The 24,364-nt window shown below is 51.0% G+C and overlaps 1 protein-coding gene across 5 annotated transcripts in view; it reads left to right on the forward strand.

Annotated features, from left to right (window-relative positions):
• The window catches only part of CABIN1 (calcineurin binding protein 1), a 153,441-nt gene that overhangs the window by 55,032 nt on the left and 74,045 nt on the right, over positions 1-24,364 (forward strand). For all 5 annotated transcript variants that reach the window (XM_041728556.1, XM_041728554.1, XM_041728558.1 and 2 more), the window contains exons 21-26: positions 737-943; positions 1,169-1,314; positions 4,578-4,839; positions 10,415-10,675; positions 13,679-13,830; positions 16,034-16,212. In XM_041728556.1, coding sequence (XP_041584490.1) covers positions 737-943; positions 1,169-1,314; positions 4,578-4,839; positions 10,415-10,675; positions 13,679-13,830; positions 16,034-16,212 — 1,207 coding nt within the window. The remainder of the gene's footprint in view (positions 1-736; positions 944-1,168; positions 1,315-4,577; positions 4,840-10,414; positions 10,676-13,678; positions 13,831-16,033; positions 16,213-24,364) is intronic.

The following is a 24,364-nucleotide window of genomic DNA, read 5'->3' on the forward strand; positions in this document are numbered from 1 at the left end:
AGCAGGGGCTCTGAGCACTCTTGAAGGACATCAGATACACAGCTCTTGGGGGTGCACCAGGAGAATGAGAGCATGGTCAGAGGGTTTTCCTTGTAAAAACTAGCTTCGTGATATTGACTAATCATTCAAAAGTGCAGCATGGCAATTTTCAAAGGATTTCTTTTTCCAATTTGGATAGTACTAATAATTCCTTAGAGGTTTGGTTTTCAGTGCACTATTGGGTGTATCACCTCATGGCTCGTCATTTATTCTCCAATCTTACTAATTCCATGCCCTGAACATAAGCTGCTCAGCAGGGCCGCATTGTGGCCCTACACAGAAAGCAGAACCCGCCTGGCTCTGAGAGGCAGTGGGGCAGCTGAGGCTCAAGGGGAGGGGCAGTGGCCTGGCCGCAGTTCCCACTCGTTTCTGAACCTATGCTCTGGCTCGGCCGCATGGACTCACAGAATGTGCCCTTGGTTTCCAGTATTTGTCTTTATAAAGGCCACTCACAGAATATGCCCTTGGTTTCCAGTATTTGTCTTTATAAAGGCCGAGCTTATGTCTGTTTACTTTTCTGCTCTTTAGACATTTGGTTTTGGGGATTATAGTGGGCATACGAATTTTTAAGAGTATACAGGACTTTTTCTAGACTCTAATATATTGTAACCTCATCTGCATTGTTCCCATGGAGGAACTTTTCCCTTTCTGCTTTTACCCCAACAACACTATGATCCACTTTCTGTCTTTTCTCAAGGTGGACCTTATATGGGAGGATGCCCTGTTTATGTTTGAGTATTTTAAGCCCAAGACCCTTCCTGAATTTGACAGCTACAAGACCAGCACTGTGTCTGCTGACTTGGCAAACCTTCTGAAGAGAATCGCCACCATTGTGCCCCGCACAGAAAGGCCAGCCCTGAGCCTGGACAAAGTCTCTGCCTACATTGAGGGGGCCTCAGCTGAGGTAGGAACTGAGTGTGACAGGGTTGTGTCCTGTCATTTTTTTTTCCCTCCAGCACTGCTGGTTATGTGGCTTGTCTTCTTTCCTTGCCCTATACCAGAAGTCAGGGCCATGAGAAGCCTAGGGTCCGTCCTGTGCTAATGTGAATGGTCTTGGGTTTGCAGCATTACTGGTCACATCTGAGACCCTGACTCCATCTCCCCTTATCCTTGGTCCTTCATCTGGCAGGTGCCCTGCCTCCCAGAAGGGGCCGACCCCTCCCCTCCAGTGGTAAATGAGCTCTACTACCTCCTGGCTGATTACCATTTCAAAAACAAGGAGCAATCCAAGGCCATCAAGTTCTACATGCACGACATCTGCATCTGCCCCAACAGGTCAGTGGCCTGGGCAAAGGGTAGGCAGGGAGGGCTGGGGTAACTCCAGCTCAGCAACTCCTCACTGGGCCAGTTTGGGTTTTCCTTGCCCTGGCAAAGAGACCAGGGAAAAAGGAATGAGAGAGTATGTTTAGCACTGTGCAGTTTTGGGAAAAAGCAAGTTTTTCATAAAAAGAAAAGCAATGAAGAAGACTTCTTTCCAGAAGATGCCTGGGATGAGTGTTGGGATCAGAGGAGGCATGAGGTGTCCATCTGTTCAGGCCAGCAGGGCAAGGGTGTACCACCTGGTTGTTGGTTGTGTGCTGTCTCCTTTCCTGGTTCCCAGCCCCAGGAAGTGGGCTAATGTGTACTATGTCTCTTCAGTTATTGTTGTTTCCTTATTTTGGGGTAAGGGAAGAGTAATAGAAACACTCAAGCTAGAGGTTCTCTTCTCTTGTTCTGATGCAATGCATTGTTGGCTGTAGCAATTGTCATGACAGTAGAAGTAGGAGAGCATATTGTACATGCTTTCTTCCCACCAAGCCCTGGTGGCTTTTTCTTAAAAAGTTATGATTGACCTGTTCATCCTTAAAGGGCCCTGCTAAGCTTATAAAGTCTGATTCATTTGATTGAGAGAGAACATTTTCTCTTGGCTGCCACACCTAGGAGGTAATAAGCCTTGGGTCAAGGTAAGCCTTGTATCTGAAGAGTCCAGAGTAGTATCTGTGGGTAAGTACTCAGAGGCCAGGCCACAGTGGCTGCCTATCCTCAGGTGAAACTGGCGAGCTCCACCTTGTCAGGATCCACCTGGCCCAGGGGAGAGGGTCTGGGATCTGAATGGAGAAACCAGTTTACACAACTTCTTGTGGGAAAGGTTCTCCCAGACCTATTGCTCAGCCTGTGGTTTCCTCCAGGCAGGGAGCCATGTGCTGGATGTCCTCTCTAGGGTCATTATGGGCCAGTTTGGTGGAGCAGACCCATGCTCAGGCTGGCTGAGCGCTCATAGCTCTAGACAGGGAGCAGTCACCTCCTTTGTGCCATTGTCTCCATGTCTGAAAAGTAAGGGTGATAAAACCCACCTGTCCATGGGGAGGTGGGAGCCTGGTGTGGCACTTCTCACCCAATAACCACTTGGGCTATGAGACGAAGTTCATAACAGCTCAGCTGGTCCTCATTTGAACCTGTACATGCACCTGTTCGGAGGATACCAACCTGTCAGGCTTGGCCTGCCAAGAACCCTGCCAGAGAGGTGGGTTGTCCTGTGAGTACTGATCCCAGGGCCAGGAGGAACTTGGTGGCCCATTCCTGGGGCTCTTTCATTGTGGCTCTAACAAGCAGATGTTAGGGAGGACTTGGGTGCAGTCTCATCTTCTGTACTAGTTAAGAGGGAAGTTCAGATACTGGCTTTTTCTTTAAATCTTCTGGGCCCACCAGGTATAGGAGAAGCGCTTGACAGACAGGTGAGTGGATGGTGGAGTATTCTGGCCAAAGTGTGCTTTGGTGGTTCCTGTGAGGAAAACAGAGTCTGTGAAGATGCTGGCAACACCGTTCCTCACCTGTGTTCACTTCACTATTCCATCTGCTCTTGCTCATCTGGGATTGGGTCACCTTGGCCAGGCATTTCATAGAGTGGCATTTGGGAGGACAATTTGGGAGTAGGCCCCAATACAGCTCATCCCTCTGCCAAAGAAACAATTCTGGGCCCAATGCTAGGAGCGGGGCTGCCGTGTATAAGAGCCCAGTGCACAGGTTCTGGACACTTCCTCTTCTTGAGTTCAGGACATCTCTGGCCCTTGGGCTCCCGAGTGTCCCTGTGGGTGAGCAATCCCCAACTGTGGGCTGTATACTGCTCTGCTAGAATCAAGAACTCACGTCAGGACTTTTGTTGACACGTAGAAGAACATTTTGAGTTTTTATGATGATGTGTCTGTGTTCTTGGTTACTCATATTTGTGAGTGCAGATAGCGGTTTCTGTTTTGGGACTCATGCAGGTGTTTGGGCCTACACTGTGATGTGGTCCCTTCCCTCCAGGCAAGGGCAAAGAGTGGTGCCAAAGGTACTGTGGGAAGAATCAAGAGGGGAAAATCCTCAGTGTGGAAGTTGCTAGCCTTGGTAGAAAGACCCTGGCATGGTTCCCACCATCTGGAGGGGAGCTTGACACCTACCCCCATGCTTCTTCCTCGAAGTGACCTGAGCAGGCCCTGAATCCTGAGGCCCTGAGGAAGAAAGAGTATACTCAGGATCTCCATATAGGGGCCAAAGCCTTTATTTTTCCTATCCCTTGTCACCATTTAAACCTTCAGGCCTCTTTACTGCTCCTTCACTTGCGCTTTCTCACCTCTGGGTGCCTGGACACATCTGGGCACATCTGAGCCTCACAAGTTTGCTCTTTTCTTGCCACACCTTGGGGACTGTCGAATAGTCCAGGAAGTCAGTTGGCTAGTTTTAAAGTTAGTGTAGCAGTGGGTCAAGAATTGTCATTTTGTAGAGGGAAGCTTCTGTCATGTGATTGCTGCCTTCTGTTGTTTGTACTCGCATTCAGGAAATTCCACTTTCCGAAGTGCTCTTGGCCTTGGTCTCCATCTTAGAGAATTTTTTGCATTTTCCCTACCACTTTCAGGCGATCTCAGAGCAGTAGGATCTCAGCCATCCTGTGGTCCCCTCACTCTCCATCTTACTGCTGGGAACTGAGCTGGAGGGCAGGATCTGGTCAGGGTTCCAAAGGGAGAACTATGTAGAAGCTACATGGCAGTGTTTTCAGGGTCTTGGCCGCCCCATGCTTTTGGTCAGTGAATGTGTTAATGGCAGATGCTACCAGTGAGGGGTTGGGTGAGGTGGCAGCGGGATGGAAGCCTCCCTGTCGCCTTGGATGGGACATGCCTTGTAAAGGACTCCTTTTCCTTTCCATCAGAAACATTCTGTGGGTAACCCTTCCAAGCAAGGAAGCAAAGGGGACCAGAGTCCAAGAGCCCACCATGCTGGTGAGCACAATCTGGGCTCAAGTTGGTGGGGATCCTCTTAGAACACTTACTGAGTACCTGTGAGGTGCTGGATGACCTCAGATACATATCTTGTGGTGTCCCAGCAGCTCTGCTCTCTTGAGGTGGGTTTTCTTAACCATGTTTTATAGCTCAGAGACATAGAGTCCCTGGTGGTGGAGCTGGGCTCTGGGTGGCCTGGGAAATGAGTTGCCCCAGACCTGGGGGCCTCACCCTCCCATCTATCATATCTACAGTGCTGTAAGGGCAGTGGTATGTTTACTGGTGCTTTTGTTGTGACCACAGGTTTGATTCCTGGGCAGGCATGGCTCTGGCCCGGGCCAGTCGCATTCAGGACAAGCTGAACTCCAATGAGCTGAAGAGTGATGGGCCCATCTGGAAGCACGCCACGCCTGTCCTGAACTGCTTCCGCCGGGCTCTGGAGATCGACAGCTCCAACCTATCCCTGTGGATCGAGTATGGTACTATGTCCTATGCCTTGCACTCCTTCGCCTCACGCCAGCTAAAGCAGTGGAGAGCTGAACTGCCCCCTGAACTTGTGCAGCAGGTGAGGAGGAGCTCTGCTGAGGGGCCGCCATCCTGCCATCTGACTGAAGTGCCCTCAGGTGGCAAAGTTCTATCTTATCCATTTCTTTTACCCTTGTCTTCACAACCATCCTGGGAGCTCACAGATGATTCTCCTCATGAGACTGTAGCCATACTTTGATTGGTGACAGTTTGGTCCTTGGTCTTTAGATACCTAGTCTGTTTTGGGTGAATTCAGGGCAAGGCTCTTGTGATCTGGCTGGTCAGCTGTCAGTTTTCCAGCAGTGGAGAGGCAGGGGAGGGGTGTTGGCCGCCAGAAGTAGCTGTCCCTTCCCTGTTCCTTCAGAGGAACTTCTTGAATCCTTGTAAAATTTTTGACACTGTATTGGGAATTTCGAAGTCTGTCTTGGTAGGGGGTTCCCCTGGTGTGGTTTGCTGGGTGTCTGGCCTGAGGTCTGGGTTGAGCAGGGTACCCCCTTGGCTCCTTGAGATGGAAATGAAGGAGTCCCACCAGCATGTTTAAGGCTGGTGTGGCAGTAAGATGCCATGGTCCAGAAGGGTTTCTAGGAGAGCAGAGTGCTGAAAGGGCCTGTTTCTTGTAGTGATCATGTGTGGTCAAAATCTAAACAAGATGATGGCTTTGTTAATGCTTCCATTGGATTGTTGAGGGAACTCAGTGAGAGTAGACTGGTCAGTGGGACTCTTAGCTACAGCTATGCTGCAGTTGTCTTGACAGCACCTCCATCCTTGAGAGTAGGCCTCTGTTGTCATGCCCAGCCCCCCACCCCTGGCCCTTGTGACCCTTTAGAGGCAGGTCACAGGCTTCCACACAGTGCTTGGCCTTGTGATGACGCTGACCTTCCCACATTGCATCAAGTAGGGGAAGTCCTAGCCTTGTGCAAAGAGGTAACAACTCTTTGTTGCTTGTTGCTGATTGTATATAAAAGCGAGGTATCCTTAGTGTTAAAAATTCAATTGGTATGGAAAAGAATAAATGGGAATGTAATAATGACATGAATGTCACCCTCCTACAGTGGCCCCTTTTGTGCCTACTACAGTGGCAACATCCCACCCCACTAGCATGGGCGTGAGGGGCAGGGTCTGCTGTTTGTGGGCAGTCAGTTGCTAGCAAAGGGCCACAAAGTGAATCCACTCAAAATGTAGTTCTGTTATCCTAGTAACTAGCACCTACTAGGTGTGAGTGGGGCTTTATCTTAGTAAAGATAAAGTAATAATAATGAAAATAACTCCTAAATCTTACCTTACTAGGACTTTGGTGATAATTGCAAGGGTGTGTTAATTCTTCAAATGATCCAATAATGACTGAGTTTGGTTGGTTTTGGGAGAGTTTAATTTTTCCATCAGTTTTATGATAGCATGGTAGGTACCCCTTCACCTCAGCAGCATAAATTTAGACAGCTACTTTTGCAGAAATATTCCTGCAAATATTCTGTCTGCAAATATTCTGTCTGAGAGAAGGGCTACTTCTCTCTCCCAGGATTCTCTGATATCTTTGTGCCTTAGACGAATGTGTTGCGGTCTCTTCCTTGACCAGTTGTCCTCCCTTTGGGCAGTTGTTAAATGTGCCCACTGCTCATGTATAAAGGCTTTGTCCACATTACTTTCATCAGCTTCATGAAATCCCGTGTCTTTTGCAAAATTTGCAGCTTAACTTCGCAGTAGATCTGCATTATACCATTCGACTAGATGTGAAAATCAGCAAAAGATCGACTATGGAATGAATGTAGTGAGCTGAATGTGGATGAATGTCAGTGAAAGTGCTGGGTGGATCTGCTATAAGAGCACAAGCTGAATCTGAACATTCCCGTGCTGTCATAACTGCTGTCGCCACCGTCTGCAGCTGTGGGGCCTCTGAGTTCCCACACGAGGTCTTGTGGTATGGGACATCTGTGTGCTGTGTGATAACACTTTGAGAAAGCCTCAGAAAGACTGAAATCCCCTTCTCTCTCCACACATTTTCTGGTCTCCTCAAGTCACCCATACTTGACAAGAGCAAGCTGGAAGCATGACCTGGGACTCTACCTTTGGCTGTTGTTTGAAGAATGCCAGTAACTTCAGCTTTTCCCCCATGAGCTCTGGGTGCCACCACCTGTGAGCCTGGGAGGGTTGTCTCAGGGTGCCAGACTTCAGGCACTTTGGCTCTAAGGTTTTCCCTCTCTTTCTCTGTCCAGAGAGCATAAACCCTACAGGCCAACGAGAACAGTGGCTCCCACATGTGACTGGGCATCAGAACCTCTTATGGGGGAGTGAGGAGCTTGTTAAAAGGCCCCATCAGGCACTCACGGTCAGAAGCTGCACTTTCTCAGGTTCCCTGGGTGGATTAGACACAGTATCCTGGGGACAAGCCTGGCAACAGTGGCAGAGGACAAAGGTGACAGGAAGGGCAGTGTAGCCATGGAGCAGACAGGTGGTGGGCTCGGTGACAAGGAAGAAAATGGGCAAGAAAAGAGTAGCATGGCCCTTGTTTTAACCATCACTTTTATAGAAACCACTCTTCAATTGTACAAGAAACGCCTCCTTTATAACAACTGCCACAGTAAGGACAAAGTTAAAATCTTTTTGGCTCCCCCCAACCCCTTTCTAATCCCTTCATTCCTGCTTCAGAGAAACTTAACAGTTAGGCTTGTATCTTTCTAGACTTTACACAACACTGTTTGTTATGTATACAAGTTCTCCTAGAAAGAATGCCATGATTTACCTGTTCTTTTCTTCTTGTCTAAATGCTGTTGTGCTGTACATGGTGTTGAGCTTCCTTTTCACTCAGCTCCATGCTGTTGAGCTCTACTCATGCCTTGCAACCCTATTTCATTGCAGTTGTCCTATGCAGAGACCCCTTGCTCCATTCTGTTTGTAGTGTAACGGCTCCAGGGCTGAGCAGGCTGGGAACTGAGTCCCTGACAGCACTAGGAACACTGTTATCCTCTGCTGGGACTCACTGGGGTGGGTGGAGTGTAGATCTTGGGATTCTTTCTCTAGTCCCCCACTAGTGATGCCCAGTAGGATTTAGCAGAATAGAGGCTTTCCAGGAAGTAAATATGATGAGAAATCAGAGTGCCCTTTCTGCCTTTGGTACTTGAGGGTTTTGTTTGTAGAGCTCCCCAAGAGGAGGGAACTTTTGATTCCCCCAGGAAGGGGCAGGGAAGGCAGAGAGTGGGCGACAGACAGGAAACCCAGGTTGACTCCTTGCACACCTCTTCCCCTTGCCTGTTCTTTCTCTTGCATAGCTTGTGGCCCCGGTGGCTGAACTCCATTCTGATCCTTAGGAAGCCATTGGCTCAGGGAGCTCAGGGCCTGAAACTGGGCTCCCAGGCCATCTTCCTGGATTGTCAGGGGTGGCAGGAGAGAGATGGAAGTCCACCAGGTGTGCGGGGAAAGAAGGAGGTTTTGCGTTGTTGCCCAGGGGGATAGCTGCCTCATAGGGCTGCCCTGTGCCTCCTGTTTTCTCCACTTCTGGTAAGGTAGTTTCTTATCCTGAAGTATGTCATGATGACACAGCCCCTTGGTGGCTAGAGCTGTTTGGGTTTATTGTATTTAATTAGGTGAGTTATAGGACTCATGTTGATAGCTGTGCACTTCAACTTCTGCCTGCAAACTTGCCAAAGGGGTCTATTACAGGAAAACCAGTGGTTTCCCTTGTCAGTTCCAGGCAAGGGCAGAGGCTTTGGGGCCAGCGCCTGCTAGCTGTGTGGCCTGCTGTGGAAACCTGGCCGTAAGCAGGCTGACCATCCCTCCTGTGTGGCAGTATTGTGAGAGCTGGCATTTCCTTAGGACCTCTCATGGGCTGGCTCTGGGCGAGGCACCCTGGCCAAGAGGTGAATGAGGTGCCACAGCAATAGGTGCACGTCTCTGGGTTAGGCAGGTGGTGTTAGGGTGTCTGGCAGAGCTCTGGAACATAGTGGATCCTCAGTGGCTCTCCCTCCTGCTCCTGTCTGAAGAGTTCTGACTACTGCACCTACTGAGGACAGGGATTCTGTGCTTTATGTGCCTCTTGTGTGGTTCCAGTCCAGATGGGGCTCTTCACAGTTGCCCTTCCTTTCTCAGTGGGTGGCTTTATGACCCTCAGTGGCAGAGCTGGGTGGGCAGAGGGTTACTGACTTGGTTGAGGCCACATGGTGACAGAGTAGTCAGAGCAGGACTCCAGTCAAGTGGCTGCCTTTTACTGGTATAGATCTGCTACAGAATCCCATTGGAGGGGTATGATGGAGTCACTTGGCTTGTGCTGTATCCTGGCACTACACTGTGATTCTTTCTATCATATCTCACTCATTGATGGTTTCTTGATTCCTAGGCAGTAATTTTCCTTCTCAAGAAATGTTTGGCAGAACACTGGGGTTCTTTGTGCCGGCCCCAGGGCCATTGCTACAGGAGATTCATGTAGATCAGCGTCTGCGGACAAACATCCTTGGGCAGCCTTCCTGTGCACAGTGGGGTACAGGTACTCCTCTCACAGGCGGCAGGCAGCGCCTCTGCCAGAGCTTAGTGCCTGCAGCCTCTCCCTTCCTCTGGTCCCTGAGATGAGACTAGAAGAGGCTGCAGCTTCCCTGTTGTCAAGTTAGGGTCATGAAGATGAGGAGCTAGAGACCTGGGGTACTGGGAACAGCTGCCTCTTTGGCCCCACACAGGTAGTCTTCATTCCAGCTCCTACCCAGGAGCTCTGGGATAAATGGACACATGCATCTAATGGCTTGACATCTCACGTGGATAACATCTAGGTGCTGCCCCATAGCCCTCATACAGGGACTGGGAAAAGTGACTGGAAAAGTTTTCTGAGTTGGAAAGCATCTTAGAAGCTGATCCTCTGTTTTAGCTGTTTCCACCCTTCAGTATGTGAGAGAGTGGCTGGAGGCACTGGGTCTTAGGGTGGGACTCAGGAATCTGCCATTTTTAAGCAACCCAGGTTTCTCTGGAGGGGTGCAGAGGACAGGGTGGGAAATTCTGTGGTACCCCAGGGGTGCACATCCTCTCCAGCGCTGTGTCACTGGGTGTTGGGTGCACACCCTTTCCAACTCTGCTTTCTCATCCTAGTGAGTGGGTGTGAGAATGAAGTGCTCACTGCCTGCAGTGGGGGCTCATCTCAGAACATTGGTGCTGGCTCTTGGCATTCTCAGACTGACACAGCAGAGCTGCTGTTGGCCTGGTTCTCCTAGCAGCCCTGGCCTTGTGCTGTCTCCCCCTCCCAGGCAGAGGACCTTACTGCAGTCGCAGTGAGGGTCATGGTTGGGATCTTTAGAAGGGGGTCAGGAGGTACTTCATAAACTCCTAAGCTGTGTAGTTGCAGATACTGCAGGATGGTGGTAAAAGAAAGGAGCCTGAAATTGACACGAGGAGACATGGGTTTCAGTCCAGCTCTGTCCCTTATTTGCTGTGTGCTTCGGAGGGGTCCCCCGGCCTCTCCATACTCTGTGTCCCCAGATATGAAATGGTGATAGAACATCTGTGTGTCAGGGTTGTTAAGAGGATTATAAACTTACAAAGAAGGCAGCAGGGCTTCCCTCAGGATAAGGCAGGTGATAGCTGAACCCTGTAGGTTCAGGCCCAGGGCCTGAACTCAGTCTGGTCTCGTGGTCTCATTCCAGATGGAAGGCCGGCGCGACAGCATGCTGGAGACAGCCAGGCACTGTTTTACGTCTGCGGCCCGCTGCGAGGGCGATGGTGATGAGGAGGAGTGGCTTATCCACTACATGCTGGGCAAGGTCGCCGAGAAGCAGCAGCAGCCACCTGCTGTTTACCTGCTGCACTACAGACAGGCTGGCCACTACCTGCACGAGGAGGCTGCCCGCTACCCCAAGAAGATCCACTACCACAATCCACCTGAGCTGGCCATGGAGGCCCTGGAGGTGACACCATGCCGGCCTTGGGCAGGGAAGCAGGGCAGGGGCGGGCCAGGTTCTCTGTCTCCCTGGGGATGGGGCATGAGGTCCCAGTGGCTTCCACGCAACCTGTTGGAAACTTCTCTGTGTTCAGCAGCTTTGTGTGTAGTGAAATTAAAGCAGCCTTTCCTCTCTCTTCTAAAGGGTGCTTACCATCCTTTCTGGGAGAGTGATTGTTTTGTTTGTCTCTCCAAGAGGAAAATTACCTTTCCTCCTCAGCACGTGCAGGGTTCTTGAACCTGACTTGGTGATGACATCGATGCGGCACAGTGTCCCCTGGTACCTTTGTTCCCTGCGAGGCCACAGGCTGTGCCTGGAGCTCCCAGCTTGGCAGGACAGGGCTAGGGGAGTAGTCTGTTCTCTTGGCCTCAGATCTGGGGTCTGGCAGTGCTCCTCAAGAGAAGAGCAGTTGTATGGTGCTTGGATTTGCATTTATGATTTCTGGGGCACTTCACACATACTGTCCTCGATGCTCAGGGCGGTGGTGGAAGGCAGGCTGGGAGGCTGTGGCTGGCACGTTCTATAGGGAAGAAACTGAGCACATGGGTGAGGATCCATATGAGCCTGGCCCGGCCCAGGCCTCACTGTTTCCTGAGCACATTCGCTTTGCTCTTTTGTGCCCAGCTTGTGACCAGCAAGCTTCTTGGAGTTTGGGGCAGAATCTGCTTATTATGCCTTATCTGCCTTGATGTGTTTGTTTGTTTTTTTCCTGATTATAAAACTAACACATATTCATGGATAAAAAAATCAAACATAAGAGTCAAACATTCAGAAGTATTTAAAATGAAAAACTGAAGTCCCCAGTGATTCTAGCCCCATGTTAACAGTTTGGGCATATCCTTGTCTTTCTAGATTTTCCCCCTATTAATATATAGATACATAGTAACATCTTCTTACTTTGCAACTGGCATTTTTCACTGGACAAGATATAGTGGAAGACATTGTGGGCTTCTTTCCCTGCCTCTGGGCCCTCTAGTCTGGCTGGATGTCCACTTATTTGCCCAGTCCCTTCTTCATGGGTTTGGCCTTCTTTTCTGCTTCTCCCTAAGTGGGTGCGGACAGGGCCTTGCCTTGTATACATATCAGGGAGCACTTACTGGAGTATTACCAAGGGTCATTTAATGTCGCATCCACAGCGTCTTGTTGCCCTGAAAGTTTATACTGATCTATGAGCATGTCTCTTTTCCCTCAACCATGTTTTCCCTCTTTTTAATATTTGGTAATTGTGTGAACAAGCAAAAAAGGCTCATTTTAATAAATTTTCCTTTGAAAAATGATTCACACTGAGTGGTTGGCAGCAGCTGTCTGGGGGCCATATTCATAGGGTTCATGGTGAAATGCGGAAGCACAGCTTCCAGGTTGCTGTCATTCCCTACCCAGGTCCTTCCTTCCCATCACAGCTCTTTCATGCTTTCCACTCAGGCTCACAGGCCTATCCCTGGAGGGATTTCCACTTTGGGGCTGAGAAGGCTGAGGTCCAGAGGGCTGGTGTGCCTTTCCCTAAGTTAACAGCAGAAGAGAAGAGGGGTTGGGGCCCATGTAGCACCTCTGATAGCACTGAAGCTGTGGGCAGGGAGGTAGTCCAGCCCTCAGGAAAATGACAACTCTCTTTTTCCTCCGTGGTGTTTTTTTGACTTTTGGCTTCTGCTGCTGTCTGATGGAACCAATAAGCAGGCAAGATGGTGTCCCTGTGGGGCCCAGGGACTTCCAGGTAAGGAACTGAGGCCTAGCACACCATGCTGGCTCTCAGGAGAATAGGAGTCAGCTGCAACATATGGATATCTTGTTTTAAAAATGACATTTCTCTTAAGACTTTAACTCTGCCCTGGTGAAAATTCACCTCTGCTGTTGAACCTTCAGTTCAAATGCTGAACCTGTCACTTGGTTAAAACTTTGCCATTTGAACAGTGTGCTCCTTTAGGCAAGACCACCTGGATGTGTGTGGGGGCATCAGTTTTCTGTGGCTGAGAATGGACTTGCTGGGCTAATTACTCTGGGGGCCACAGGCAAGCTAGAGGTGGAATGGCTCTGGGTGGTGGTCCCCTCTGTCCAGGATGCCCCCTTCAGAGTGCTGCCTAGGCCAGACCACCTGGCATGTCACGTGGGTAGGTCGTTGGCAACATCTCTTGAGAACCATGTCTGGGTGAGAGTTGGCTGGTTAATCAGGGTCTACAGCCACAGGCATTCCCAGCCCTCGTGACATCCTGTGCCATTTGTGGGAGTCTGTGCCACAGGCAGGAGCCTCCATTGTACCCACGTGAGGGTGCGAAGGTGAGGCTGAGTCACTACAGAGGTGCCTATGTGTGATGTGGTGTTCAGTTGGGGGCAGTAGAGGGCAGGGCAGACCTGAGTTTAACCTGGCCCTGGGCTTTCCCGGCTGTGGTGCTTTGGGCAACTTACTCACACATTTGTAAATGGAGGATTGTGGTGAGGACTCAAGGAAATGAAGAAAAGCACAGGCTTCAAAGAATATGGCATGCTTCCTACCTGTCCTGTAACCACTGGGCAAGCTCCTCCAGGCCTGCAGTACCTGGCTGGCCCAACAGCACACACACAAACAGAAGTCAGCTGTTTTTCACCTCAGGGAGTCTGCAGTGCAGTGGGAGACAGGTGTGGAGGCTTCCTTTTTATGGGTGCTGAGGGAGGGGGCCACAGAGGGTGGCAGGGGCTGTGGTAGGAGGAGGTGCCCAGTGAATGGGGCTGAGGGTTTTTACTCTTGTCATCTTACCACCACTTGGTTGCATTACTGGCTAAACATTTAAGCTAGGACGCTGAGAATTCCTGTCCATTTTAATGGTGGAACTTGCTTTGAATGACTTATAGGTTGGCTGGTTTAAAAGCAAATGAAAAAGGCAGCATGTGGCAGCCTGTCTCCTTGGTCAGGGGCCCTTTTCCAACGTAGCTGATTGGCCTGTGGAGTGAACCTTAGCAACTGGGAGGGCTGCTTATATCCGAGTATCATTCTCCTAGGTGTACTTCCGGCTCCATGCTTCCATCCTAAAGCTCCTGGGGAAGCCCGACTCTGGGGTCAGTGCAGAGGTCCTGGTCAACTTCATGAAGGAGGCTGCAGAAGGACCCTTTGCCAGGGGCGAGGAGAAGAATACACCCAAAGCTTCAGAGAAGTGAGTAGCACGCTTTCACCCAGCAGCTTACGCCATATGTACCTCGATTTTTCATTTACGGCAAGATGACATTCCAGGTGAGTTCTCTGGAATTCACCTGGAGACTCCTGGTTGCCGGACAGAGATATTTCTGTTGAAACTGAGAAGGAGAGGCTGAGTGTGCAATCCCAGGTCACCTCATGCTGGATTCATGCTCGGTGCCACCCCATCCTCAGGGGCAGGTCCTAGGGAGAAGCCAACTCCTTCCCTCTCCCCATTGGGGCACAGCTCTGCCCTACGCAGAACATTATAGGAAAGGAGTTTTCACATTACAGACTCAGAGCAACGTGAAAAGTCCTTTCCTATAGTGTTCTGCATAGGGCCTGGCCTAGTGCCCACCACACAGGTGTGATAGCCCCGTGACCCATCCTGCCCCACAGCATTTACTCTGGGTCCTTTTCCAGGGCCTCTCCCAAGAGTGGGGACTTGTTAGGGCCTGTCTGCTGCCTATTCTCCCAAGAAGCAGAGCATTGGAGGCTCTTCTTGTGGTGCCAGAGACCACGGGGATGCTAGCGCCATGGTGTGGTCCCCTCACTGGGCCGGGGAGGACCCTTGGGCCTCCCCTTGATTGTGGCCCAGACTTCTTTTGCTCTGGTGTCCACATCTTGGAGCTTCAGCTCAGCTTGCCCCATCTCTGTGCCCATACCTGGCTGGGCACTGTGCAGGGCTCAGCCAGGTGCCGGAGAGACCTGCGCCCAGACTGTATCCTTGAGGCCCATTGTCTTATGGGAGAGATGAGCATGCATGTAGCATGTCACCCAAGCAGATATGGTGTGTCCTAGGAATTATAGGTATGTACCTTTTAGTTGCAGAGGGCCCCCAAGGTACAATGATATTCTCTTTTATTGATCATAACTCTTAAAAAAAAATTATTGGGGTGCCTGGGTAGCTTAGTTGAGTAAGTGTCCAGTTCGATTTCAGCTCAGGTTACCATCTCAGGGTCATGGAATTGAGCTCTACATGGGGCTCTGTGCTCAGTGGGGAGTCTGTTTGGGATTCACTGTCTCCTTTTCCCTCTGCCCCTCCCCCTGCTCATGCACAAACTCACTCTCCCTCTTTCTCTCGAATAAATCTTCTTTAAAAATTATTAAATTATAGGGGCGCCTAGGTGGCTTAGTTGGAAGTGTCCGCCTTCCGCTTAGGTCATGATCCTGTAGTCCTGGGATTGAGCCCCAAGTTGGGCTCCCTGCTCAACAGGGGAGTCTTGTCCTTCTCCCTCTGCCCCTCCCCCTAGTCATGCACATGCTCTGTCTCTTGCTCACTCTCAAATAAATAAGTAAAGTCTTTTAAAAAATTGAATTATACAAATAATGAATAAATACATATTTTAGGTATAGAAAATTCTGGCAATATATAAATATATGGGCTAAAATGTGACAAATTCACTTTCCTCCCCAGAATTAGTCACTATCTAGTTTATTTTCTCAAAAAATTATCTGTGCATTTACACACATTTAACATTTACATGTATAATCGTAGAGGTTTTTTTTTTTTTTTAATATCATGAAAACAGACTACTGAAGGTGCTATTCTAGAGTTTACTTTTCCCCTGACAAGGGGTCTGGGACCCCATCCATAGAGATAGTATCCCATTCATGCCATTCAGTCTGTGGGTATGTATTATTCCATAGCATAGGTGCGTCATGTTTTCTATAGCCATTTTGATGGAACATTTCAGGTATATCACTTTTTTGCTCAACAGTGTTGTAGCAGGTATCCTTGTACACATGGGACTTTGCAGTAAATCCAGACGTTTTCTCTATCTGCATTTTGTTGGGGATTAAATCTGTCAGGCATCACGTGGAAGGGTACTGACTTGGCATGGAAGGGGATTAGGATGGGTTCCTCTGAGGAAGGGCTTATCAGCTACCCTGCAGTCTCCCTAGGGCTTGAGGCCTGAGACGGTTGAACAGTGGCCACTTAAGGGCTGGAGCCCAAGTGGGTACCATGGGAGCAGCTCCTTCAGCACCTTGGACCACCAGCCAGGAGGTTAGGTCACTTGAGGTGTGTGGGAGCAGTGCAACCTAGGAGGGCAGGGGAGGCCCTTGAAGGTGGCAGGTCAAGAAGGGTTCAGCGGTAAGGAAGGGCACTGTTTCAGAGCAGCACATGTCCTATTTCGGTGGGATGTAGAGATTCTAACCTGCACTCCACCCATCTCCCACAGAGAGAAGGCCTGCCTGGTGGACGAGGACTCCCACTCTTCAGCTGGGACACTGCCGGGCCCCGGAGCCTCCCTCCCCTCCTCCTCTGGCCCAGGTCTGACATCCCCACCTTACACAGCTACTCCGATTGACCACGATTACGTCAAATGTAAAAAACCCCACCAGCAGGCGACGCCGGACGGTACAGTCCCTGTTCTCCCTACTGCCAGCCCAGGGCGGCACGCCAATCACGGGGGAGGGTGCTTCGGGTGATGATTTGCTTTGTTTTGGTGAGGGGGTGGGTCTGGGGTGACACGGGCAATGTTGCGGCTGTTCATTAACCTCATGGCCTCACGGTGATTCTGTGCTTCCGAAACATGCTCAGGGTCGCCACCTGCCAGCTAGCCCACCTGGGGGCTGGGAAGGGGCAGGGCAGGCTAAGGCATCTTGCCTTTGTGAGCCTACATCTTCCCACCTGAAGAATGGGGATGTTGAGGGGTAACTTGGAAGACTCTGTGTACTAGCTGTTGGGATCTGCAGGCTGCCTTGAGTGGCCTTCGTGCAGTCAGCCCAGTGATGCTGGCATTGTGCCTGCATTATTACGGCATGTCTTTCTGACAGCCGTGGGAAGCCTGAGTCTCTCACCCCTGGGAGTCCAGACAGTGGGGTGTGGGAATCAGCTGGGACTGTGTATGAGGCCGTCCCACATGGGATAGGGCAGGTGGCGACCTTTGAACCACATTTCTTACTAACATTAGGAGGCTTGCATGCTGACCTCGTAGCTTGATTTCTTCATGTTCTCCTCACCTTTAAAGTGATAAGCTGTTATAAAGTCTTTGCTGAAATGAGCAAAATTGGTGGACTGAGAGGGCCTTTAAAGTGCGGCCCTGGGGAGGCAGTGACAATGCCGAAAGACACGCAGGTCCTCACTCACAGGTCACTGATTGCATCGGGCTGTGGGGGAAATAGGCCTTGCTCTGCCTTCTCCAGGGCATAGGACACCCCTCACCCATTGCATGGGTTCCTGAAGTGTGCCGTGTTGTGAGTGAGAGGGGTGTGAAAGTAGATTTAGGGAAGCACTGAAGGAAGCTAGGCACAAAGGCCCCCTCTGGGCCTCTCTGGGTCCTGGATTTGGTGATCTGAGAGGAGAGGAGACTTGTAGTGCCCCCTTCTGGAATTTGCTTGACCTACAGGGACTGTGTGGAGAGATGTGGAACTGAGTGTGTGCTGCTGCATGACTGCATCACCTCCCTGTGCCCCAGAGAGTGGATTCAGTCCTGCACACGTCCTGAAGCAAGGTCCTTCCCCTTCTTACTTAACCCGAGTTCAATAGGAAAACTTCCCTGTTCCCAACATTTTACTCTTGAAAATATTGAGAAAACGTACTAGATATCAATCTCTGCTTTACAAATCCATTTTTGCCAGGTACTCCTGTGAGGATTTAATATCATACCAGCTTTTATGAGAAAGGGATGCTGCTCGTGGCTGTCCACAGGCCTGTGACTGGCACCCCTTCGAGCCCTGCAGGTTCAAGCTGAACTTGGGTAGCAGGAGCCCCTAGAGCTGGAATTGGCTTTCCTGGTATAGGCATACTCTGGTAGCAGAGAGGAAGGGAGGCAGGAAGGGGCCATGATGCTATGCTGCCTGGCCCTACTGTCCAGCTGTCCCGTGCTGGCGCACACACATGTACGTGGAGTTGTAGGGAAGCAGAGTGTTGGGGGCAGGCACTGTGTGACATGTCCTAAGTGCCAACATAATGGTTGTTTGCTCTAGAAGTTTGCAGGGGGAGCCACACATATGGGCTCAAATAGAATTTTAATGGTTGTACATTTTTCAATGATTGTAAAAAAATTTTTTTTCAAAGTGATTTCTGTCAGTGATGTGGAGCCATGGTCCGCTTTCACCCAGTCCCAGCTCAGTGTGCCAGGAAGCTCTGTACTGGCCATGCTGTGCTGTGCACACAGGCCTGGCTACATAGCGCTTTCAGAACTCCTGCCCTCCTCACCTCAGAAAGAAAGCAGTGTCTACAATAGGAAAATGTTTGGGCCCTAAAATAGCCATGCCCTTAAAATGTGGCCGTTTTAGCTGTTATACTAGCTTGTAGGGAAGGGCCCTGGCTTTGGAGAAGTAGCAGATTGCTGGTATCAGGGGATATGCTGGTAGCCTCAAGGCCTGTACTGCCCTTCTCTGCTCCTGCCTCCTGTGACCCAGCCAGGGCCACTAGCCCTGAGAGGAGAATGTGTGGCCTTACACTTTGCATACAACTCCTCAGCTTGAGACCAGCCTCCCTTGGGGCAGGACAGGGCATTAGTGCTCACTCTAGGCATAGCTGAGCCCTTCTACAGGAAGGCTGATGGGTGCTTCTAACTCGTACTGACCAAGGGAAGCAGGTCAGGAACTCACTCAAGGCCATATAGGGAGGCCAGGGCAGAGCAGGCCTAGAGCAGGCACTCTAGGCATAGCTGAGCCCTTCTACAGGAAGGCTGATGGGTGCTTCTAACTCGTACTGACCAAGGGAAGCAGGTCAGGAACTCACTCAAGGCCATATAGGGAGGCCAGGGCAGAGTCAGGGGGATCTGCATTGCCATCCCAGCCCCACTGCTACCTGACTTGGCCACTTTGGGGAAGGGACTTCATTCCGAGCCTGTTTCCTCACCTGGAGAATGGGAGTAATGTTTTTCTTGTGGGTTTAAAGGAAGGTGCTCCCACGTTGTAGCTACATCCTAGATGCATTCAGCCCGAGGTCATCAGAGTTGGCACAAGGGCCATGCAGCATGGCACAGTGAGAGAAGCCTAGGTCTGAGGCCAGTCATCCTTGGTTTGCACCCTGTCTCTCTCAGGCCGGTGGTGTGACCTCAAAAGAGGGGCCAGCAGGGTCCTTGGGAGCAACAGCCTTGGGAGTAGGCCTGGGCCTGTTTTCTGCACCCTGGATCCTGTCAGAGGCTAACTTGTTACCAGGTAGACAGGGAGACAGGCATTAGGATTTCCCCTTGGGTGTGGCTAGGATACCCCACATTCGAGCTACCCTTCTACTTTTGTATATCTCTGCTTCAAAATCAGAAATCAGCTGGGGTCAGTTCTTATTTGGTGTACATTTTTAGGAGAGATTTAGAAAAATACCTTTACATTTTATGTAGATAAGATACATTTTATGTTTGATAGTAGGCTTCTTAGTAGGACCCAGATTTACTCTCTGGACTGGCCCCACTTGCACCCATGTGCCATCCTGCACTAGCATTGAAATTTCCCTACAGCCTGTCCACAGGCCTGCCTAAAAACTCTTAGAACTGGCCCTCGGGTTTCTTGGAGACTCCACCGAGTCAGATGTGAAAGCCAGCCCTTCTCAGCATGGCTGGGAGGGTACCCACAGCTGATCTGAAGAGGGGCCCTTTGGCCAAGTTGAGACACTGAGATAGAGAACGAACTTAGTAGTCAAGGCTGCCTCTACTGGCAGCCCTGCCTGTCTTATTTCTCCCTTCCATCTTGGGACTTGTCCAAAGTCCTGAAATCTTTAGCGTTAACACTTCCTAACCAGGAAGAGGAAATCACATAGGGAGTACATTATGACCCTTAAGGAGTTCCCAATGATTGCTGTTTAACATGTTCAAACATAGCATAATGAGATTTCTGAACAAATTCTGTACCCCTTCCCAGCATGGAGTATGTGAGCGTGTGTGAGTAACTGGGCCCTACCACATGGCAGTGTGTGCTTGCTCTGGGCTGGTCCCCCCGAGAGGTGCCCGTGGTCCTAGCCTCACAGCTGCCCTGCAGGCTTGGCCACGTGTCCTGTTTCCCTGGGAGGAAGCTGAGCTGAGGGCAATTGGGTGCTCATCTAGGGCTGCCCGCTTAGCTGGGGAGGAGTCAAGGGAAAGTTGAGGTCTAAGTCTCCTTCCACCCCAGGCCAGAGAAGGCTAACACTGGGAAGGTCCCGTATTTGCTGACCTGATGGAGACTGGATCTGTAGGCATTTCCCTGCTTTGTTTGTTGAAGGTTTGTTGGTAGCAGGGCTCAGGGAGCAGGGTTGTTACAGGACGCCTTGGTCTATAACTTGGCCTGGCTTAGCCAGCCTTCAGGATGTGTACATAGTGACACTATGACTCTGTTGGACAGCCAAGACCCTTGCTATCTACCTGCCATGCTCCATGTCACCTGAGACTCTTGGAGCCCAACTTTCCCTTGACTCCACCCCAGCTAAGCGCCCTATGGTCTGTCTGAGGCTGAGCCTTCTGTGGGGTTCTTCAGCCAGCCCGTGGCCATGCCTATCTAGTGCCCATCAGCATTGTGCTGGGTGCCTGGAACAATCCTGGTTCCTGCTACAGGTTCTTGGGGAAGGCAATGTGAAGCTGTGAATCAGCTAAGGGTCGGAGTGCAACTGAAACCACCCCCAGGAGACCTGGCCTGGCCTTGGTGGGTGGGAGGCCTTCCTGAGGAGGCAAAGCTTAGCCAAGGTCTAGGGGGTGTCAGTGTTTACTATGAAGGTGGAAAGAGAGAACATGAGGGTCAGAAGAGTGGGAGCCATGGAGGCTGGTATTCAGGGTTGCAGGATGCCCATTTGGCCCCATCAATAACATAAACAGAGTCTGCCCTTAGCCCCAGGCTGTAGGGTGTGAGCCGTTTGGGAAGCCAGGGTGCCCTATGCAAGCTCCCATGTGACCGTCTGTCCTCACCTGCCATGCTGTCACCGTTTGTGTCGTGTCCCATTTGTGCTCATCCTCGCCTGCTCACCCACACTGCCTCCACCAATATTGCCCGTGCTGCCCCTAACCCTGACCACACTCTGTTCTCCAGGCTTTGTCTTTCTGCTTGCACTGTCACGGCTCGCTTCAGGGGACAGCGCAGACCGCATGCTTAGTCCTCAGTCCGGCTCCCTGCTCCCCATGATCAGGAGCTCCTCCATATCTGCTGGTCCTGTGACTTGAAGAGTGTGTGTTCGATGTGCTTGGCTTCTGCCCACAGCCCATGTTCTCAGTTCTGGCCAGATGCAGTGGTGGCCTCCTCCCACTGCCCGTCTGCCTGGTGGGGTGGCTAGTCCTGTATTTCCATTGCTTTGCTGTTTCTGGCTTTAAAAATTAATAAAGGCGACAGACTCTAAGATACCAAGCTATCTTCCCAAGGACAAATGTGTCAAAATGCACATCATGCACAATAGCCAAGACACTCTGAGGTGGGTCCTGTGTGCGCAGGCCACAGTGTCCAGGCTTGAGGCAGGGGGCTACATATGGCATCAGCCCTCACCAGCCTCCCTTCCCAGGGCGAAGGAGAAGTCAGCTTACAGTAGGCAAGCTACATTCCAAAAACAGATGTTTCAATGTGGGAGAGACTTGTAGTGGAGCTTAGGTGCCCCTGCATGTGCTCCTGCAGGGTGGGGACTGATGTTGGGGCAGGAAGGGAGGCTGTCAGAGGTCAGAGCCAGTCACCTTTGTTCTCTTCTCCTCCATTCTTACTCTCCAAGGAACCTCTCCAGGCTGTAGCTGGTAATGGCATATGTTGAGTGCCTGCTGGACATAGAAGGGGACCCTATGAGGAAAGCCAGGAGGAGGGCACCCTGATTCCTGCTGCCTGATTGAATCTGTGTGTCCCTAGGCGGTATCTTGGGACAGTGGTTGGTGCCAAGAGGTAGTGCCGTAAGCTGGCCAGGGCCCTGGTGGGTTGGGAGGACTTCCTGGAAGAGGTAGCCATGCAGATAGGCCTGCAGGGCCATTTCAGGTGAGGGACAGTGGGAGCAAGGACATGGAGGTTGGAGAGCCCTACTGTATTTGGATACTGAAGCAATTGGGGTGGGAGGAAGAGAGACCTTGCAGTGAGAGAGCTTGGGAAACCAGCTGGGTCTGAGATGGGGCACAAGGGCTCTTTGCTCTAGGTACAGTGTGACAGAGCAATGCATGGTGAGGATCACACAGTGAGTGGTGCACATGAGTCCAAGTCTTGTCCCAGCTCTGAGCACTGGGGGGCCAGAGGGGTGGTGCTGCTGTCTGCACATTGGTCCCAGCAATACTCTGAGCACCTGCCTGCGTCTTCTGTGTATCTGCCTTTTTATCAGGGGTCCTCATGTATCTGGTATCTCTTTTGGGCATCTGTCCAGGCTTCTCAGCCTGCCAGAGGGTGCCTCTCCCACACAGTTAGCCTGGCTTCCGGTGGGTGTGTTTTTTCCTGCTGATCATCGGGGCCCACTGGGGCAGAATTCGTCCCGTTGAGAGATTTGTCAAAAGATCAATTCCACCCAAGTTTACTGTTCTTAGAAACCTGTTGCTTTCTAGTTGGCAGAGCATTTGTGATGTTTTCAGGGCTCACTAGTCAGAGTTGTCGCGGATTTTGATGGTACAACCACGCCTTTTCCCTCAGACTTTCATTGGACTGAACTGATGGAATAAATGGTTGTGAGCTGTTTCTAGTCTTAACTGCTGGAGCAAGTGGAGAAAATGTACCAGGAAACTTGTGTCTTGTAAACAAAGAGCTCTTTTAGGTTGACCTGGAAATCCTGAGAATGTTCAAGGGCTTTGAAGGGAGTCAAACCTGAACCAGAAAAATCCTCAGAATACAGCCTGCTCTCATACTCCATGAAATGGACAGGCTTTCTGTCACCAAGCCAGATCCCTTTCCCTCTGTGTCCCCAGCTGTCGTTCCTTTGCAGTTGGCCCTCCAGGCCCCACCTTAGAAGTGGAGGGTGTCGTCAGCAGTTGGCTGGCAGATGAACATCCCTGTAAGGATTCAGGGGAGGGGCTGGGGTGGCCTAGAGGCATAGATGTGAAACATTCCAGTGATTAACAGTAAGGGAATGAAATATTTATAATTTTGCCACAAATATTAATTAGTGTGAACAGATTTTGTGTGGGCAGACTTTTAAAAGAACATTCTGAAGAAGAGCAGAGCCAGCCTGTACAGCCTGTCCACTAGTGAGTGTGTCTTTCCTGTTGATTTCCAGGCAGCTCCTTAAGGAAATCAGGAGTCTGGGCTGTGGTCAGTCCCTGGAGTCCCATTTAGGTACATGCTTCTCTGGAAGGCTCTCTCCACCCAGTCCTGTAAGAGGCCTGGCTTTTCAGTGAGTCTGGCTCTCCTATGCGGAAGAGCTTTCCCGTTGTCTCCTGTACTGCCCCAGGACCAGGAGGCCAGGAGAACCGCCAGCCCAGGCCAATTTGCAGAACCTCTAGGTGGTGGCAGAGGCAGGAAGGCAGCCAGTTCTGCTTATCCCTTCTGGCTCTGCTCCAGCAGGCAGGTGAGAGAAGGGAGGGCCCGCTGCCTCCAGACTTGGCAGCCTTTGCCTGCAGAACACTGGCAGACCCACCTGGTTCTTTTCTGAGCAGCAGCACAGGCCAGCAGCCTGGGGGTGTCCCACGGTGCCATCGGAAGTGGAGGCAGCACCCCAGGCTATTAGCGTACAATTAGACATAGCCGTATGTCCACTCATTTGGACCCTTGGCCCACAGCGTCCCAGAGAAGGAATGTGACACCCATAGACTGCTTTGAGGAAAAGGTGAGACTATAGCCAGGCCTGGAGGGAAGCTGTGTGTTCTCTAAGCTGGAACTGCACCCCCCACCCCCCTTATCAGGGCGTGCTGTGAGCATTCATGCTGTGTAAGGTGGTACGAGTCTGTGCTCAATCTCAGTCTGGCTGGCCAGGAGGCAGGCGGGACACGTTCAGAGTGGTTTGGGCCTTCCTTGCCCTGGGGCATCCTCTGCTCACTGACAGAATGATTCTTTAAGAGGTTTTCATTCCTCTCTCTCACTCTAATGATGTGGAAATGAACTTAGTTTTCTTTTAACCTAACTTGCTTCTTGGTGTGAGTGAGACCTTGGTGTGGGTTGCTTCCTAGTATTCAAAATTAGTATGATTTTAAATAGCTTTGTGCCAACCCTCTCTGAAAGAATTGAAGAGAAACTTGGCCCTGGGCTCTTACTAGCAATGACATGCTTGTGCCCTGTTTCCCAGACGTGCACCTCTTTCAAGGGGGGGCAGGATCCTTGGCAAACACCCCCTACCGTCTTGCTTCACAGGTGTGGTAAGGAGGTCCCAGCTCCAGCCAGGGCACCTCAGTGTGCTCAGAGCCCACCTCGAGCTCTGACCCAGCAGCCTGACCTGCATGGGGCGCTGCTTCCAGACCCCTTTCACTTCCCTCAGGGCTCCTTAGGTGCTCGCAGGCACCCCTGTGACAAGGGATTGTCCAGGAAACGGTTCGCCCCAGGGCTGATGTTGGCTTTTGTTCTCCACCCTTTCAGAGGGCGGGCTGTTCTGGGTTCCCGTGTGTATGTCTGAGGGACTCGAAGCGAGAGGCCTGGTTGTGGTCCCTCAGCTTACGTGTGCCCTGCTTTTTGGCTGTGGCTGTCATGTTGTTTTTAAAGAGTCTCAGCGGAGGCCC

This window comes from Vulpes lagopus, chromosome 14 (genome assembly GCF_018345385.1).
Source record: "Vulpes lagopus strain Blue_001 chromosome 14, ASM1834538v1, whole genome shotgun sequence".
Lineage (NCBI taxonomy): Eukaryota > Metazoa > Chordata > Mammalia > Carnivora > Canidae > Vulpes > Vulpes lagopus.